General features: G+C 42.9%; 1 protein-coding gene across 2 annotated transcripts in view; it reads left to right on the top strand.

Annotated features, from left to right (window-relative positions):
- WDFY2 (WD repeat and FYVE domain containing 2) overlaps nucleotides 1–16,763 on the top strand; it is an 87,049-nt gene that overhangs the window by 58,822 nt on the left and 11,464 nt on the right. For both annotated transcript variants that reach the window (XM_039567250.1, XM_039567249.1), the window contains exons 4-7: nucleotides 5,582–5,636; nucleotides 12,115–12,265; nucleotides 14,550–14,662; nucleotides 15,574–15,700. In XM_039567250.1, coding sequence (XP_039423184.1) covers nucleotides 5,582–5,636; nucleotides 12,115–12,265; nucleotides 14,550–14,662; nucleotides 15,574–15,700 — 446 coding nt within the window. The remainder of the gene's footprint in view (nucleotides 1–5,581; nucleotides 5,637–12,114; nucleotides 12,266–14,549; nucleotides 14,663–15,573; nucleotides 15,701–16,763) is intronic.

Genomic DNA, 16,763 nt, shown 5'->3' with positions numbered 1-16,763 from the left:
CAAATATTTTCCATTCTGAAGCTAAAAAAGGTAAATGAGATATGCAGGTGATAAATCTACATATGACTTCGGGTATTTATAGGTATATATTGCCACTTCTAAGGCAGATTCTATTTGTTGCTAAGCTGGGTTTTTCGTTTCCCAGTCTTCTGGATACAAGTATATAGTAAGGGGGAAGTGCTTGTCTGTGTTACTTGATTTAGTCCTCTGTAGCTGCAAGCATTTGTGTGGTGGCGGGAAATGCACGCCACAAACTTGTACAAAGGATGACATGTTTTTGTCTGTAGCAAACCTAATACTTACTTGTAAGAGAAGCCACTATTGTAATGTGCTGCAAGAAGCGGTGGAAGTGGGAATGGAAGAGCAACAGGAGCCCCATTTTCAAATCCCAGCAATACTGGGGTGTAGAGAACATCCCCAAGTACTTGAACGTGAGTTACAACCACCCTCTAGAGGACAGGATAAAATTTCTTTCCTGGGCCCAGCTATGATGATTAGTTTAGCACAGGAATACATAAGCAGGGCACATTGGCCACAAAATAACAGAATTTAATCAGCAAGGTGACCTTAGTACCCTTATTTTAATTTCCTCAAAGGGAAAGTACAGGCAATTTGCTTGAGCAGCTTGAAATATTTGGGAATTAGTCAGCTGCTCCACATTAGCACTTCTGTAATGCCCAGCACACTTGTGTATGCTAGGTGCAGGGCTAAAAAAAAACCCAAACAAAAAACCAACCAACCAAACCAATAAAACCCTGAAAATTATTCTGCACCTTCACTTCGGGTAAAAAGAAAGGATTCCTGCTAAGGGCTGTGAGCTGATAGTCATGATTTTTTTTTGCAGTGCAAGGAAGTACTTTCAGGTGTAAATGGAGATAAGAAAATGCCTTTTTTTAATTCTATGTGAATTTTTTTTAAGTTGTTTGGATTTTGGTTATAAGTGTGGCACCTCAGGAATGTGTATGCTGCATTATGAGAAGGATGGGCAGCAACGCTCCTGGCACAGAAAGAAGTTCCAGCAAAGCCACCTGAGGTGAGCTTGTATGGCCACCTCTCTTTGTGAAACAAGGCGATAACTTTTGCTTCTACAGAGAGGAAGAGATTGTTTTTAACCTTTTGTCACTTCTCAACATGAGGGCTGCACAAACATCTGTGCAGCACCATTATCTTGAATAAGCATCTTGCTTGAAGAGTGGTGGCACCTAATGTAAAACAAAGAGTTTGTGATCTGCTTTTTTTACACTTTGCAGACCTTTTTTTGAAAAGAGATGGCATCCTAGGGACTGCTTGAGGTCCCTTTTGGAAGCCAGAAGACCTTACCCTGGACATTAATTCCTTGCTCTGAAGTGGAGAAAAATGCTCTGGGTGCAAGACTCTCAAGATACTACAGGAAGCAGAAGAAAGGTCTTCCACTTGCAATAAACAGGAGAAATCCACTGCCAAGATGAGTCTCCACCTCATTTCGCCATGTGAAAACTCATTGCCTAGATAAAGTTAATCATTAGGTTCTGCAGCCAGTAGAGGAGAGATGCCTTTGGATGTGCCCATGTTACTTTTCCTAGAAACCGTTATGAAATGGCATAAATTTCTCTCTTCATTTCTGGGGAGATTGAAATGAGCGATTTAGTTTTTAGGTAGCTGAAGTTGAATTAAATTGATCTTTTTTTTGCTGACCATGCCTATGTCTGTATGAAGCTGTTACATTAAGCAGAGCCATGAGGACAACAGGGCCCCAGAATAACCCCTTCAGAATTCTCCCTTGGGGATGGTACTTACTAAGATAAATTCATCTTCCACCTCATCTGATCTTAGTGCTGTCTACAGGTTTGACCATAAACAGTACTTTGAATTCCTGGGACTGAGACAGGCTCTACCTGCTGATGTACAACCTTCCCTTCTGCTGTTATGGGGAGTTTAGTATTTTTTCCCCTCAAGAAATGAAATGAAATTATATAATAAATAAAGTGAAAATGCTGTCATTATTTATGACATTTTTTTCCCCCTGACAGATATAGATGTAATGTCTGACAGAAGATTTAAGAGTTTTCATTCTCTTCCATTTCTGAAGCATGTTTGTAGTTCTCTGGAAGACCTGAGAGCGCAGTCGGTCACTTGTGTTAACAGGATAAAGTCAAGCCTATAAGGAGATTTGTAGTGTGTTGTTAAAATGGCATCATCTATCAAAGAACAGACTGTAAATTCCCCGGGGTGGGAACTAGGCTGTGAATGGGTAATGCGTAACTAATATATAAAAATTATTAACTCAGAAATTGATTCAGTTGCTTAAGGAGAGTTCTCCATTTTGTGATACAGCCATTGACATATACCTGAAGCTCTGGGAAGGCATGGATCTTCCTTAGTTCCTGGACCATGTCACCCAGACCCATGGCCAAGGACTCTGAATTATTTGAACAAGATGCTGATACTATTTCTAGGATGAGGTTTTAGAGAAGTCTTTTGCTCAAGAGAAGTTCCAGGTGGGTGTATGTGTTTCAGTGTGAGGGAGGTGTGCTACACAAAGAAATAGTTGCAAGTCTTTGTACGTCAGTGGACATCTAGATTTTGACAGTCTTCAAGAATTCTCCTTTGTGCCTTGTGAAGACTTTCATGGTACCAAGTCACTGTTGTAATAATAAGCTTACCTGAAATAGGCAAGACTGAGCATTAACATTTTAAGTATGATAAAAAAGGTAGTAAAGTAGCTCCAAAACCTCTGAAGGATAAAGAGTGATCTTGCCAGAAGAGTTGTTTTTAATCCCTACAAGGAGGCCTGTTTGGTTTTGTCATCTTGAGTGCTCTGATATGTCCCAGTCCTTCCTGTGCAAAAGGGCTCAGAGAGGACTCAGAAATCTTCCTCTGTTCTGTTAACAAGCACTGACTGAGCTGTGTAGGTGACCCCAGCTTTTCCAGCTCATTAAGGAGAGCAAGAAACTGCCTAATGAGAATCGAGTGTCAGCAGCTCTGAGAGGAGCAAAACATCTACGTAGGCAAGGACAAAAAGCCAGCTTCTGCTGGAACAATGTTAAAGAGATGTAGTCGGTGTTTTTGTAGTGCAGATGACACAATGTATGTGCAATAGGGCATGAATTTCTTGAGCAAGGTGCCCTGTGCTAACATACCTGTCTAGTGACGCAACTAACGCATTCGGCCTGAAGAGGGAGAGGGCAATAAGTGCAATGGAAGAACATCTGAGAGTGTAAAGGGGAGCGGGGAGACCTGCAGAAAGATTAGAAAATGCATCACAAATTATCAGCTACTTTCAAAGAAGAAAATTATATGCAAGAAGTCTTCAGGAAGAAAATTATATCCAATATCCAGGTTATCTGAAACTGTGTTTATCTTGTAATATATTTGTTTTTATTTTGGATGGAGCAGAGTATTGATAGTACATAGTTGTGGTTTGTATTAAAGCATACAGTGGTAATCAATATTTGGATACATCTTACAAACTGCACGTTTGATTTATTGTATTATAATGGAGAGATTCAAAAGCCTTTTCAGTCTTCCACTGAAACTGTGGGACTCTTTGGGTCTCAGAACAGAATGACCGCATGAAATTTGTTAAGAGAAAAATGCAAATAGAAGTGAGAATGCAATCCTCTCTCTACATCCCACCTGAAGTCACCAGCATCTGTGTGCCACTGCAGTCAAAGACAAGGACAGCCAAATTGGTGGGAAAGGCAGACATATCTTCCCATCATGTGTTGCAGCAATTAAAGCAATTTCTCTTTGGGTAACAACAGCAGAAAGCATTCTAGCAAAGGGTCCTGCTTCAAATAGGCTTTGTAGTAAAGCATTTCATGTGGTGATTTAGTATTCTTCAGACAGTGGTTGATGAAAACAGGTTCCCCTCTAGGTAGCTGGAAAGCTATAGCAGATTTTTAACTTTCTGTGGTTTGTAGAGTTAAGGTGACCCTTATATAGAAATCCAGATGACTTATTTCTTACTGCTGTTTAAGTAACACCCCCACTGTAGTCCTTAGCTGCCAGGGAAACCTAATGGGAGGTGGTGCAGATTAAGGAAAGGAAGATGAAGTAGAGCAATTTAAGAGAACATATTTATTACAAATTTATGAACAGAAACCTAGAGAGAGCAGAATACATAGCTGCCTCACAGTTGTTTTTCTGGAAGCTGGGATATGTAGATGTTCCACAGATGAGTACTGTAACCTCTCCACAAGCAGAAGATATGATGTGTTTGGGTAATTATGGTGCTGAAGGCCAGGCAGATTACCTGCAGTGACCCAGCAGAAAATGCAGGGTGACTTCTTTTTTAATTGTGGTTTGGAAACTGGGGGGAAATACTGGCTTGTTGGGGGTTAGAATGTCTTTTGCTCTTTTGCATTAAACATTGGTTTGCCTTAAACATAGTCTGTAGGCCCCTGAAGTCCAGTCTTCTCCAGTGCTTTTGGCATGTGCACAAGAACATTTCACAATTGTATGTTTATCAAATTCGCTTATCTTGCATTTGTAATGTTTATTTTAGTTTTCCATCCTATTTCAGGTTAAATGAGTTAGGTTTTACTTCTTCTGTCCTCTAGGCAGATTAGCACAGGGAGTTTCTGTGTAGTTTGCTATAAATTATTAATATGATGTGTTTTTACACTCCTTCATTTTTTACTTTCTGTTTCTCTGAGTATGTGATGTATGCACATAGATACCTGACAGCTCTGTGAAAGCTAATTCATGTGATGCGGCCACAGAGCCTAACCTTTGCTTGGGTGTTTCCTCCAGAGAGATGTTGCAGGAGTTTGCTTGTGGCCATTCTGATTCCCCAGTTTTGAGCAACTCTCCTCTTCAAAACAATATGCAGGAACACCTGGGTGGTCAGTCAGTTTAACCACCTGGGATTTTTCCAGGAACTGAGGCTGCCATGCAGACCCTTAGCTGCCATTCTCATCATTTCGTCATGCAAAAGCCATACTGGAAATTAAACAGCAGCACGAAGGCAGCAGAGCCTGTCCCATAGGTGTGCTCTTGCCTGGACACAGAAAAGTTTGGGTTTCTGTTTGCCTGAAGCACTGAGAGGCTGTTTAACAGAAACCTGAAATGCATTCCATTCCCATCACGTATTTTTGGTACCTAGCCTGGACTGAGTAACTGGGAGGGTCTCGTACATATTTATATTGAGTTTTCTGAGTGTTCAGGTTGGGGTGTAGTGTATGCACACACATGGATACGTGTGTATACACAAATGTACACGTGTGCACACATAGCTGTGCACACATGTGGGTTTCTGCCCAGGCAGTCCTGAGCAGCAGGTGTTTGCCAGGTCTCAGGTTCCTCATTTTGTGGCACCTCAGCTCACAGCTAGTCATTTCTGTCAGCTTTTTTGACTTCTTTTTTAATGGTTCCTCTTATATCCATTCCATTCAGAAGTACTCATAATATTGTTTCTTAGGCAGCTTTAAAAAGTGAAAAAATTTAGGTTTTTAGGTACTCAAAGTTATTAAAAGTATAGATAGGGCTGTGATTGTGAAGAAGGGAGAGCTTACCTAGGTAAAGTATTCAAATGTAAACAGTCTCAAACACTTTACATCTCTAAGCCATGTTTCTTTTGATTTTTCTTTCCCTCCCTCAGGAATTCATTTTATCAGAAGATTACAACAAGATGACACTAGTGAAAAGTTACCAGGGTAAGAACCACGATATGTGTTAATTGGCTTGTACTGTCATTAATTTTTGTTAATATTCTCTTAAGGAGTGTGAGTGGAAAAGTTTCCCTTGCAATGATAGACTTTTTTTTTTTTAACTAATATAAATGCTGGTTTATCAATAGATCTATAATGTGCTTTGTTTTAAAAGAGCTGTTTCATGTTCTGTTTATCCTTTTAATTGTCCCTTTGGAATATCACAGTAGACAGCAATCTGTCCACATTCGGGGAAATAGGAGTTTTAGTTTTCAGTCTTCAGTAATCCAGTGTATCTACTGAAACAACTTAGGAAACTAACCCATCTTTTAAGGCTGAAACTTTTGGGGTTAGTTTGGTTATATTTCAGTAACTGTCGGTTCCAATAACCACAAGATTGTCAGTGAATATCTCCCCTAGGAAAAGGTCAAGAAATGCTAGCCCATACCTTTTCTAATTAGAGTCTGGGCATCACTAATGTGATGTTTTCAGAAACCTAGCTATTTATCCTTTTCAGACCTCTAAAGGACACTGTTTTGGACAGGTGTTCTTATAAAAGTAACAAATACATGTGACAATTTATTGTTATAGGGGCTTTTTTGCTGTTAGACTAAGAGGTGGTATGATATTATATAGTATCATATTATATACTAAGCATTATGTTTCTGTACAGAAGCCTCTGACATGTTAGCTTGAGATTTCTCACATACAGTTTAAAATATGTACTTATATATGTATTTTGAGTTTTATACCTTGAAAGATTGAGAGGGTAATTTAAATCTCTAAATGGAGGCTCTGGAGATCACTTTGTAACATTTAAATTTTAAGGTATGAAGAGAATCTTCATTTTTGCAGAGCATGGCTAACGTGAGTGTTTCACTTCAGCTGTTTCATGAATGTCTGGTGTGTTGTAAAATTAAGCTAGAATGCCTGCATTTTTTCTTAGCTTGTAAAAATGGAATAAAAAATATCCAATGATGATAATATATATATATATATCTGAATCTTAAGATTGCTGAAGTCTGACTGTACAGGTGTTAAGTATCCAAATTTGTGATTGTTCTGCAGTCACCAAAGTTTAATGCAGCCAAGTTTCATATTTAAATATTGTGGCACTAAACAGGGTGAGCTGAGGTCTTTTCTTCTGTATATGCAGAACAACATATGCATGAGAACAACTTTCTTGATGAGTTCTTCAGGGAAAATGCTGAAAATTTTGGATGAGTGGAATGGATTTCTTGGCAGTATTTCAGAAAAGCCAGTTGACTGTGACAGCCCACTGAAGGTCTGGGGAAAAACTCTCATAAAATTAAAAAAGAAAAGAAAAAAAGGAAAATGAAAGCTGTTCTCATGGCCTGCAATGTGCCAGATGTGCTGCAAACATTAGAGGAGGCCTTAGGATAGGAAGATGCCATGGAGAACCTCCATGGGTTGTCCTGGGGGGAAACCCAAGAGCTCAGATTCCCCAAATATTAGAGAGCAAAGGATTCTAATGAGTGTTCACTAACATCAATGGAGAGGTGGTGCAACTGACCACACTCCTAACTAGTCACCTTCTTCCTAGACTACCTGTCTCACCATGGGAAGGTTTTTCATAGGATCATAGAATGTATTGTGTTGAAAGGGGCCGTGAAGATCATTAACTTCCAACCTCCCTGCCCTGGGCAGGGACACCTTCCACTAGACCGGGTTTTCAAAGCCCCATCCAACCTGGCCTTGAACACTTCCAGAAATGGGGCATCCACAGCTTCTCTGGACAGCTTGTGCCAGTGTCTCACTGCACACACCTGCACAGTTGCAGTGAACAGTTTTCTGACAGTGCAAGGCTGGAAAAAGAAAAAAAGAAAACCAAAGAGATTTCCCACTGTTTTCAGGGCACCAATGACCTGGGGCTGCCTGCTGCTCCACAGCACAGTGCCTCCCACCACCCCCTCCAAAGAGACATCCTCCTGGATTCTCCATTCTTCACACCAGGTGTTGGTGAAGGAATGTAGCACCCCCTCTGCCTGGTGCCTGGGCTTGGCTGGACCCATGCTGGAGGTCTGGAGTGCTGGGGAAACATTGCAAAAGTGAGGTGCTCTGTGAGCTGCTGTCAGTCACAGGGTCCTGTGGTTCCATCAGTCCACACAGTGTTAGGCACTTTCATGCTCCTCTTGCTACATTTGCCTCCAAGCAGAGCACTGGATCTGGGCTTAGTGGTGGCCTCACAGGGTCCAAAGTCCAACTGGGACACAGCAAGGAAGAAAGAGCTGTGCTTTCACCATGTTTTCTGGGAGAATATGCAGGGAAGGGCATTGTAGTCTCTTGGGTAGGTATATCATAATCCAACAGAGATGAATCTTCCTCGGATGGTCCAGTAGGACTCCCTCCACAGTCTCATCCCTGCAGTGCACCTTCCTCACAGTGGCCATACTGAGTTTTGGGGTTGGCATAAGGATCTTGGTAAAACCCTGGGCAAGGAAAAATATAATAATAATAATAATAATAATAATAATAATATAATATGTAATTATATAATATAATTATATTATATAATATAAAAATATAATTTAAAAGGAAGAGGTGGGTTTGTTGGGTATGGTGGCCTTCTAGAGGTTCATTTGTTAAAAGTCTTGCTTTTAAAAGGTTGCGCTTAAAGTTTTCAAGTAAGACCTTTATGTTCTTCTAAAGTATTTTAGGGGGAGTAAATAATTTTATTTAGCCTACTAAGGGGCTTTAGCTGAGTCATGCTGGCTGGTTTTGTGTGTGCTAGCTTCGTAAATGGTCAGCAGTGCTCTTGCCCACTGGTGGGCTATTGATCATTTCCCACAACAAGGTATTACAAATAGCTGAGGCTGCTGTAGTGATTAAAGAACATTAATTGTGCCTTGAAAGGCCATGAATATGTTGGTCAAATGATCTTCTGAGGACAGAGAATGACAGCACGTGGATAGGCTGTGCTGTGGTCTTGGTAGGGGTGTGCTGCCAGGTCTGGTGGTGTATGGAGCCTGGCATTGGCAGTGTACATGGCTGGAGGTGCTCTGTGGAGGTTTTGCTGCAACACTGTGTCTGGAGTTGTGGAATCTTATTTCTTGAAAGGGATCTGAAAACAGAGATGGGGGATGTGACACAGGATTAGTTAGGACTCTGGGGTGGGTCTTGTGGCATTGGCCTCCTGTGGGCACTGACTCATTCCCTTGCATAAGGAGGAGTAGTGCAACATTTGGACAGTGCCATTTGGGATGCTCTGGGTAATTAATTTTCATATCACCATCCCCTCTTCTTCAGTCTTACCACCAGCTGATGGTGTAGACAACCTCTGCTCTCTCCCTGGGCAGTTCCTCCCACATTCCTGCAAGAAACCCTCCCCTCCCCTCAGCAGCCTTGGCTTTCAGCCCCCTGCAGCCCAGTCCAGCCATATGGCTGTTGCTGCTTCCCATTCCGCATGGCCTTCTCCACACCCTGCTTCTTGTACCTGGACCATCTTGCTGTGCTCCCTCGGGATGAGATAACAGCTCCTGGTTTTGAGTTTTGTTTTATTTATTTATTTATTTATTTGACACATGCTTTTTCTGCCTAGCCAGATTTGTAGACCTACTTCTGCCCCATGCTTTGTGCAGCCTGCCTTTTTCAAGGGTGTCAACCTGGCCCACTGCTTTCAGGCCAGCTCACGTCATGCCCTTACTTCTGCTTTCCCTTAAGCACAGCCTCTTCACTTGTGCTTTTCTTGCTCATGCTAAGCTTTTTTTTCTTCCTGGCAATTTCTACCTCTGTTTTGGTGTTTGCTGATACTTTTTACTGTTGTGACCCCTCAGCACAGCTTCTTGCCCAGCACTGTGTGGCCGTGCACTGGCCGTGCTTCTTGGATCTTTGCCTTTACACACAGGACTGGCCCTCCATTTCCCGTGCTGACATCTTGCTGTGCACCTCCTGGCTGCAGCTTCTTTTCTCTGGACACAGCCTTTCCATCCTCTCTCCAGCCTGCTCTTTGCACAGTGCTCGTTGCTGCTTTCCCATAGAGCAGAGCAGCCACCCTGCTCCCTCCCATCCTCCAGCTGCACATGGACCTGTGCCCTTCTCCTCTCTGCTGCTTCTCTCCCTTCTGTACAGCATGATCTTTCCCCACAAATGGCTCCCTTCTCATTCTGGCTTACACAGATCTGCTCTTGCCGGGTGCTTGTTGAGAGTTTTCCTGTGCTGAGACCACAATCACACTCCCTCCCCCCATCTCCATCCTGCTGCTGTTGCAAATGAGCAGCTTTGGAATTGTTTGCTCCACGTTTTTTCTGCATACAAATGGTGATCAAATCTTCAGTAGATGAAGAACCAGCTTTTTGTTTGAGGCTTCAAGATGCTGAACCTGTGTTAATCCTAAGGCCCAGACCACTTCCTTGCTCTGCTATCAGCTTCCAATCTTCTGATATTTTGCTTCTTTAAGCCTTACATGAGTCAAATTCCCTCTTAACAGCAGGTGACTTTCTATTTGCATTTGTTTTCTCTTTGCTTCTTTACTTAGATGATCTACACTGTATACTTTCACTTGTTTCAGATATTTCTGCCTCAGTGTGTGTGTGGTGGCACCAGGTGATATGTGCAGGTGGACAGCAGAGTGCTGAATTGAAAGCTCTTTTTGGGGAGAGAGGATAAGCAAAGCTGTCATGTACACCCCATCCACCTCTTGGCAAGTACCCTTTTTTAATGTCTACTCCTTACTTGCCAGAAAGAGCTGCCTCAGCATCCACAGGCACTACTTCTACCAAAATTTACAAGCCCTGTCTTTTAGAAGTTTTAGGAGGTAGAAGACAATTTAGGAAAGTTGGGTCGTGCCAGCTATCCTCAAACCAGCTGAAACCATAAGAAGCTGTCACTAGCAGCAGCATTTGTCATGTGCTGAGAAAACATTCCTGGATAGGTCTTGAGCAGTCTGATCTCAGCCAGCTTTACACGTCCTGTGGAAGGGCGTGGGTGTGTCTGTGGCCTCGATGGTTCACACAAGCTCCTGGGACATGTATGTGAGCCCATGAGATGCTTGTGGCAGCAGTTGTGTCACTCTAAGTGCAGCACTCCACCAGGTAGTGGAGATGTTCCCAGAGAGACCAATGGACTGGTAAAGATAAGCATGAGCCAGCCAGGGGGTGACTGAATTTCTTCCCAGAAAGAGAGAGCAAGGGTGGAGAGGAAATGGGATCTACTTGAAAAAGCTCAAGTGACTCCTGGATGGTCCCCATCCTTTTATCTGGAATGTAAAAGTGTGTGGAAATGACAGCCAAAATCTGAGCTCTTCTATGGGCAAGAGTGAAAGCATCTGAGCACAGTTCACACCTGACACTGTAAACTGGTTTAGCTACCAGTCACAGTTATGGCAAGTTGTGTCAGTACATCTATTGACTTTTCTGCTCAGGGAATCTCAGTCTGAAAAAGTGGATCAGGGCCGGTGTTGGCTCTTGGAAGCCTCCTCTTCTCTCCTACAGGTAATTCCCCCTTGTAGAGTTTGAACACAGCTTTCATCTGTGCTGTACATTTGTATGGGGCAGACAGCAATTTTCCTATACTGTTCTGAGGAGTTTCTCTGCATTTCAGATGGACCTTGGGGGTGGTGTTTAAGCTTCTAAACATATTCAATCTTTTTTTTGTGTCAGTTTTTACACAAACAAATAAAAGCAGTCTGTTTTATGTGACACATGTTGCTGGGTCTTAGAACTGTAATAAAGCAGTAGGGTGGTAGATTGAGGAGTGTGGCATTCACCATTAAGTTACAACTGGGAATAGTTCTGTATGTCTTTCCAGCCACTTGTTTTATTAGAATATCAGCTCAATCAGCACTTCATCACCAAGCCCACTGGTCATTCATACAAAAAAATGTCTGTACAAGCATGTGTTCCCTTGTTTTAATGAAAAGCTTTTGATGGCTTTATTTTGGTAACAGTAGAAATTTATTCCTTCAGCTGTTTTATTCATCTACCACAGCTGTGATATTTTTCTTTTTTTTTAAATTTTATTCCAGTAACCTTTTAATGCTGAAACTTCCCTTTGGTGCAGCGTTGTGCCTGTGCTGTAACTCATCATTCTCCTGGGGTACCGCACCCCTTATCCACCAAAACGTCACAGTGAGAGGAGCAGCAGTGTAGGCATCTTCACTGCTATCAAAACCAACAGCTCAAAAGAGGTTTAAATGGAACCCCAAGTCCATTCCACAGTGGCAGCTTTGTTAGTGATAATACAATGATGGAGGGAAGACTTGTGCTGCTGTAGAAGATAAATTACTGCAATAGGCATGGAAGGAATTAAGTCTTGCTTCCACTCTTTCTCATGCAAACGCTGAACATGCAGAGCAGGGACCTTAGAAGCTTCCATGGAAGCTGATGTCAACAGCATTATTAAACACCAGCTGCTTCTGTAGGGAAGCACAAGTGGAGGAGTTGGGTGCAGTTGATATTTGCAGTGGTTGTCTGCCCCCATGTTCTTCTCTGCAATGTGCTTACATGTCTGTCTGCTTAACTTTCAGCTCATCAAAGCAGGGTCATCATGATTCTGTTTGTTCTGGAGATGGAGTGGGTGTTGAGCACCGGACAAGACAAACACTTCACGTGGCACTGTTCAGAGAGTGGCCAGCGGCTGGGGGGGTACCGCACCAGCGCAGGCGCCTGCGGCCTGCAGTATCCTTTGCTGAGCTCTCAGTTTTATTTCTGCTCTTTGGCACTCAAACAGCCTTTTTCGTTTATTTGTCTAGTTGTCCTCCAAATTTTGTGCCCTGTATGGATTCAGTACTTTGTGAGAGAAACTGTTATTTAAAGCCAATTTAAAAACCTGTCAGTTCTCCTTGCTTTGTCTCCTTAATGCGTAGTGGCATATTTAGGTCTAAGCATTTTTGAGCACCACAATGGGCAATCTGCAACCTATTGTGGTCTGCTATTGTAATAAATATGGATAGGGCCTTCATTTAAACATGCAGTGCATGCTTTCTTCAGAGAATTAATGGTAGCAAAAGTAGGTTAGTGATCAGGTCAGAGTGCCTGTGTGTAAGCATGGTAAAAATTAAATTACTTTAATATAAAATAATAAGCACTTGTCCTTCACTCTGGAACTGCTCACTGTGTATTGGGAATTTGGGTTAACTAAGGAGTAAATGATCCAGAAATGGCACTCAGGTGGCTTATTCACCTAGAGCTGCCCCACCTGCCTGACAATAAAAAAAAAATTAATTCAGGTTTCTTGAAATGGAAAAGGAAATGGAAAAGGATGAGCTCTTAGGCTGAAAACAGGGGTTAGCATAAACAGACTTTTTAATGCCCTGCAGTGTATGTGGTATAGATGCGTGTTCTGCTAGTTCATGAGAAGTGATACTGACCCAAAATTATTGTTTGAAGATGGACTTGCTTTATATTATCTGGTAATTCAGCCAATCTAAATGGCAGAAAGGCTGAAATTACTTTTTAATTCATTGATAAATACTTTTGAAAGCATGATGCAAGAATTTGCCCGGTGTTCCCTAAATCTCTCTAGAGAACAGCCAATTTTGACTGATTAAAATTTTTGGAGGACAATTTAATTTGGGTCATCTGACTATGATGGTGGAGGGCAGTGGAAGCAGTGGGAAGGAGAATCACTGGCAAATACTGCAAAAATATTTGGCATAACGAGGAACAGGTTCAGGTTTTTTTGTTCTCCAGTGTCCTGTGTGCTTAAGATCAGTACTCCTTAAATAGCACTGCTCTTACAAAGTACTAAAAACAGTTACTCCTTAAACATCCAGTATGGATTCTGAATGTGGAATTAAATTGGATGAAGAGGTCAGAATCTGTCCAGTTAGGTGATTTCTGTAGGTGGTTGAATGGCCAATGAAATCACAATGGGGTAAGGAGAAATACAACCAAATCTTAAAAGCACCTTCCCCCCACTCCTTTCTTCTTCCTGTGTGGCCTCAACTTTGTGCCCGATTTGCTCTGTCTCCTGGGGGTTGCAGCTGTTTCACTGCATGTTGTCTCTGCTGATCCTTCTTCCTCAGAGGGAGGACTCCTCACACTCTTCCCCTAGTCCAGTGTGGGTTCCTTCCACGGCATGCAGCTCTTTAGGAATAGATGGCTCCAGCATGGGTACCCACAGGGTCACAAGTCCTGCCACCAAACCTGCTCCAGTGTGGGGCTCCTCCATGGGCTGCAGGTTGATACCTGATCCACTGTGGATCTTGAAGGGCTGCAGGGGGACAACCTGCCTCACCATGGTCTGCACCATGGCTGCAAGAGAATCTCAGCTCCAGCACCTGGAGCACCTTCTCCCACTCCTCCTTCACTGACCTTGGTGTCTGCATTTCTCTCACATAGTCTCACTCTTTTGCCAGGTGAAGTTGCTGGGGCATTTTTCACCCCCTTATTAATTCTGCTCTCCCAGAGGCACTGCCACTGTTACTGCTGGGCTCAGCCTATTGGGAGGTCCATTTTGGAGCCAGCTGTCATTGGCTCTGTTGGACATAGGGGAAGCTTCTGGCAGCTTCTCACAGAAGCCACCCCATATACCCTCCACTACCAAAGCCTTGTCACACAAACCCAGTACAAGCAGAAAACTAGTAATAAATATTTCGTGTAATTTTGGGAAGGGAGGGAGTGGATACCATCCAACTCTAGCACTTAAGTTACAGAGCCTGAGGAGACAACTCGTATGTTCATGGCAAAGAGCTACTTAAATGGTGTTTCATAACAAAAGCATGAATTGCGTCCTCGCGAATAGTCTCTTTTCCTCACTCAGGGATACTGCATATTAGTATGAACAGGTATGAGCCTTATTGATATGAACAGGTGCCTAAAAGTACACTCTGAATACCTCCTTGAGACTGGAGCACTATTCACAAGATTGCAGTATACTCATGTTAAAAGAATTAGTGAGTCATGAAAGGAATGCAAAGCTTGTGTAAATAACATGTTTTCCTCAGCATTTATCCTTCAGATTTGATGTGGAAACCCGGCATGTGTTTGTTGGTGACCATTCTGGGCAAGTGACCATACTCAAACTAGAGCAAGAGTCCTGCAGCCTTGTTACCACATTTAAGGGACACACAGGTAAGGCCTCAGGAGGAGACCCAGGAAGGTGCTCAGGAGGGTCTTCATCTGTGCTCAGCATCATGATGATTTGACTGTCCTGTGATACACTAGGATGACTTGTGTCAGTGTATAGCATGGAAGGGACATAGACCTTAAACTGTCCCAGCAGTTCAGGGAAGCTGTATTGGTAAAAACAAGAGTGATCAGAGCTCTGAGCAGAACACATCTATTGCAGAAAATGCCACAATCAGTAGCTGCTAGTTAAAGCAGAGTGGGACTTGAACAAGTTGTGGTAGTTCTGGGAGGGAGAAAGAATGCTGCTAAAGGTAAGATCTGTATTGGTAGACACTTTATCCCAAGTGGAATAGGCACAACTTGGAGGTGCTAAATGCTTGTTTCACTGCTGGGACTTGTGCCCCATCACCCTTTGAAAAGAACAACCCTGGATATGATGCTACCTTCTGACAGAAGAAATGCTCTCGTTCCTCAGCATTTTTTATTCATATCCCTCCTCTCTAACTAAATGCTAATAGCTCAAGGTAGCACAAGGTAGTTCAATCCTTGAGCTAGGATACTGAGAAGGTGCCCATAGCATTCCACACTTGCTTCTCTTTTAATCTTCCGGAAATGATGGAGATGGAAAGTTGTGTAGCTCCCACTGTGACCATTGTTCTACCATGCTTTACTGCTCAGTGGATTCATCCATGCAAGCAGCAGTGGAGCCCTCTGCCCACAGAAGATCAGGATGGGGCTTCAGTAGTTTTTCTAGACTGTTATTTTTCCAATGAAAGGTACATGGTTGCATAGTCTTTGCTAAAGAGATCTGCATTTTAATCACTCCATATTTTTTGTTGTATCTTTATATTTAGCTACATTCCAGTCTTCCACTTTCTGTAATAAAATGACTGTTGTGTGTGCTCCTGTTGCAGGTGGTGTCACTGCTCTCTGTTGGGACCCAATACAGCGAGTTTTATTCTCAGGCAGTTCTGATCATTCCATTATAATGTGGGATATTGGAGGAAGAAAAGGAACAGCCATCGAGCTGCAAGGACATAAGTATGTTCAAAGCCCTTCCTCCTGCTTTTATGGGAGAAAAGCTAAAGGCAGAAGCCACATCTGGAAACAAACAGCCCAAAGGTTACAGTCTTCACAAGCCTCAAGCTTGTATGTGTGACACCCTGTGGTCCGTATACAACAGGAATAATTTGCTTATAGTAAGTTTTTCAGTGTTGGGGCCACAGGCTGTTTTAAGAGTCTGCAGAGGGTGGTGAAGGAAAGCACAACGTCTGTAGTCCTGAATGTGTTATGCCAGAGCCTGTGCCTTTGCTGGAAAGAGGAGGCTCCTCAAATGAGAACAGCCGCAGGGAAATTCTTGGGTTTTAGGTGTCAAGGTCTTTCCTTCCCCTAGAGGGAGCATCGGGCTTGGACAATTAATCCCTTTTTCCTCCATGCTCCTTCACTACAGCCTGGATTCTAAGTGATGTGCTTTAACCTTTAACCATAGGAGCCTTCACATCTCCTCAGTGCAAAGAGGCATCGTCTTTGCAAGTACATTTGCATAGCCAGAGTCGTCTTTGAAGGCGGGTAAGCCCGTGCTGGGCACTGATTATACATCAGAATGGCTCTAGAGGCCGTGACTCCTCACCTTTGGCAATGCAACAAGTTGGTTTCAGAGTACTGGGACTGCATATGTGTGGGACTTGCATGCCAGGCTCAGGCCTGGAGAGACAAAATCTTGTGGTGGTTTTGGGCTAACAGTTTCTTACATATTCATGCATTTCTTTTGAGTGATGCTGCACTCTGCTGAGTGATTGGGATGCCTCTGGGATTTCAGAGCACTGCAGAGCTCTAGCTGAAATTCCCAGATCACCCTCATACCCTACCAGTGGTGCCTGCTAATGCATCACTGCTTGATTTACTGCTGTGGAAATTAGTTCTATTATGAAGTTAGCCTCTGGATCTTAATCTGTGTGACAGCTGTCAGCTGGAACTGTACAACACAGTGTCCTGCGAATCCTGATGGTGCCTCTGGTGTTGGCAGGCAGGCACTGTGAAGGGTGGCAGTGCTGTCCCAAACTCTCCCGTGAATGCCTTCCCTTCTGCAGGTGCAGCCATAGGC

Source organism: Corvus cornix, chromosome 1, assembly GCF_000738735.6.
Source record: "Corvus cornix cornix isolate S_Up_H32 chromosome 1, ASM73873v5, whole genome shotgun sequence".
Classification (NCBI taxonomy): domain Eukaryota; kingdom Metazoa; phylum Chordata; class Aves; order Passeriformes; family Corvidae; genus Corvus; species Corvus cornix.
This window is presented reverse-complemented; position numbering and strand designations above follow the sequence as displayed.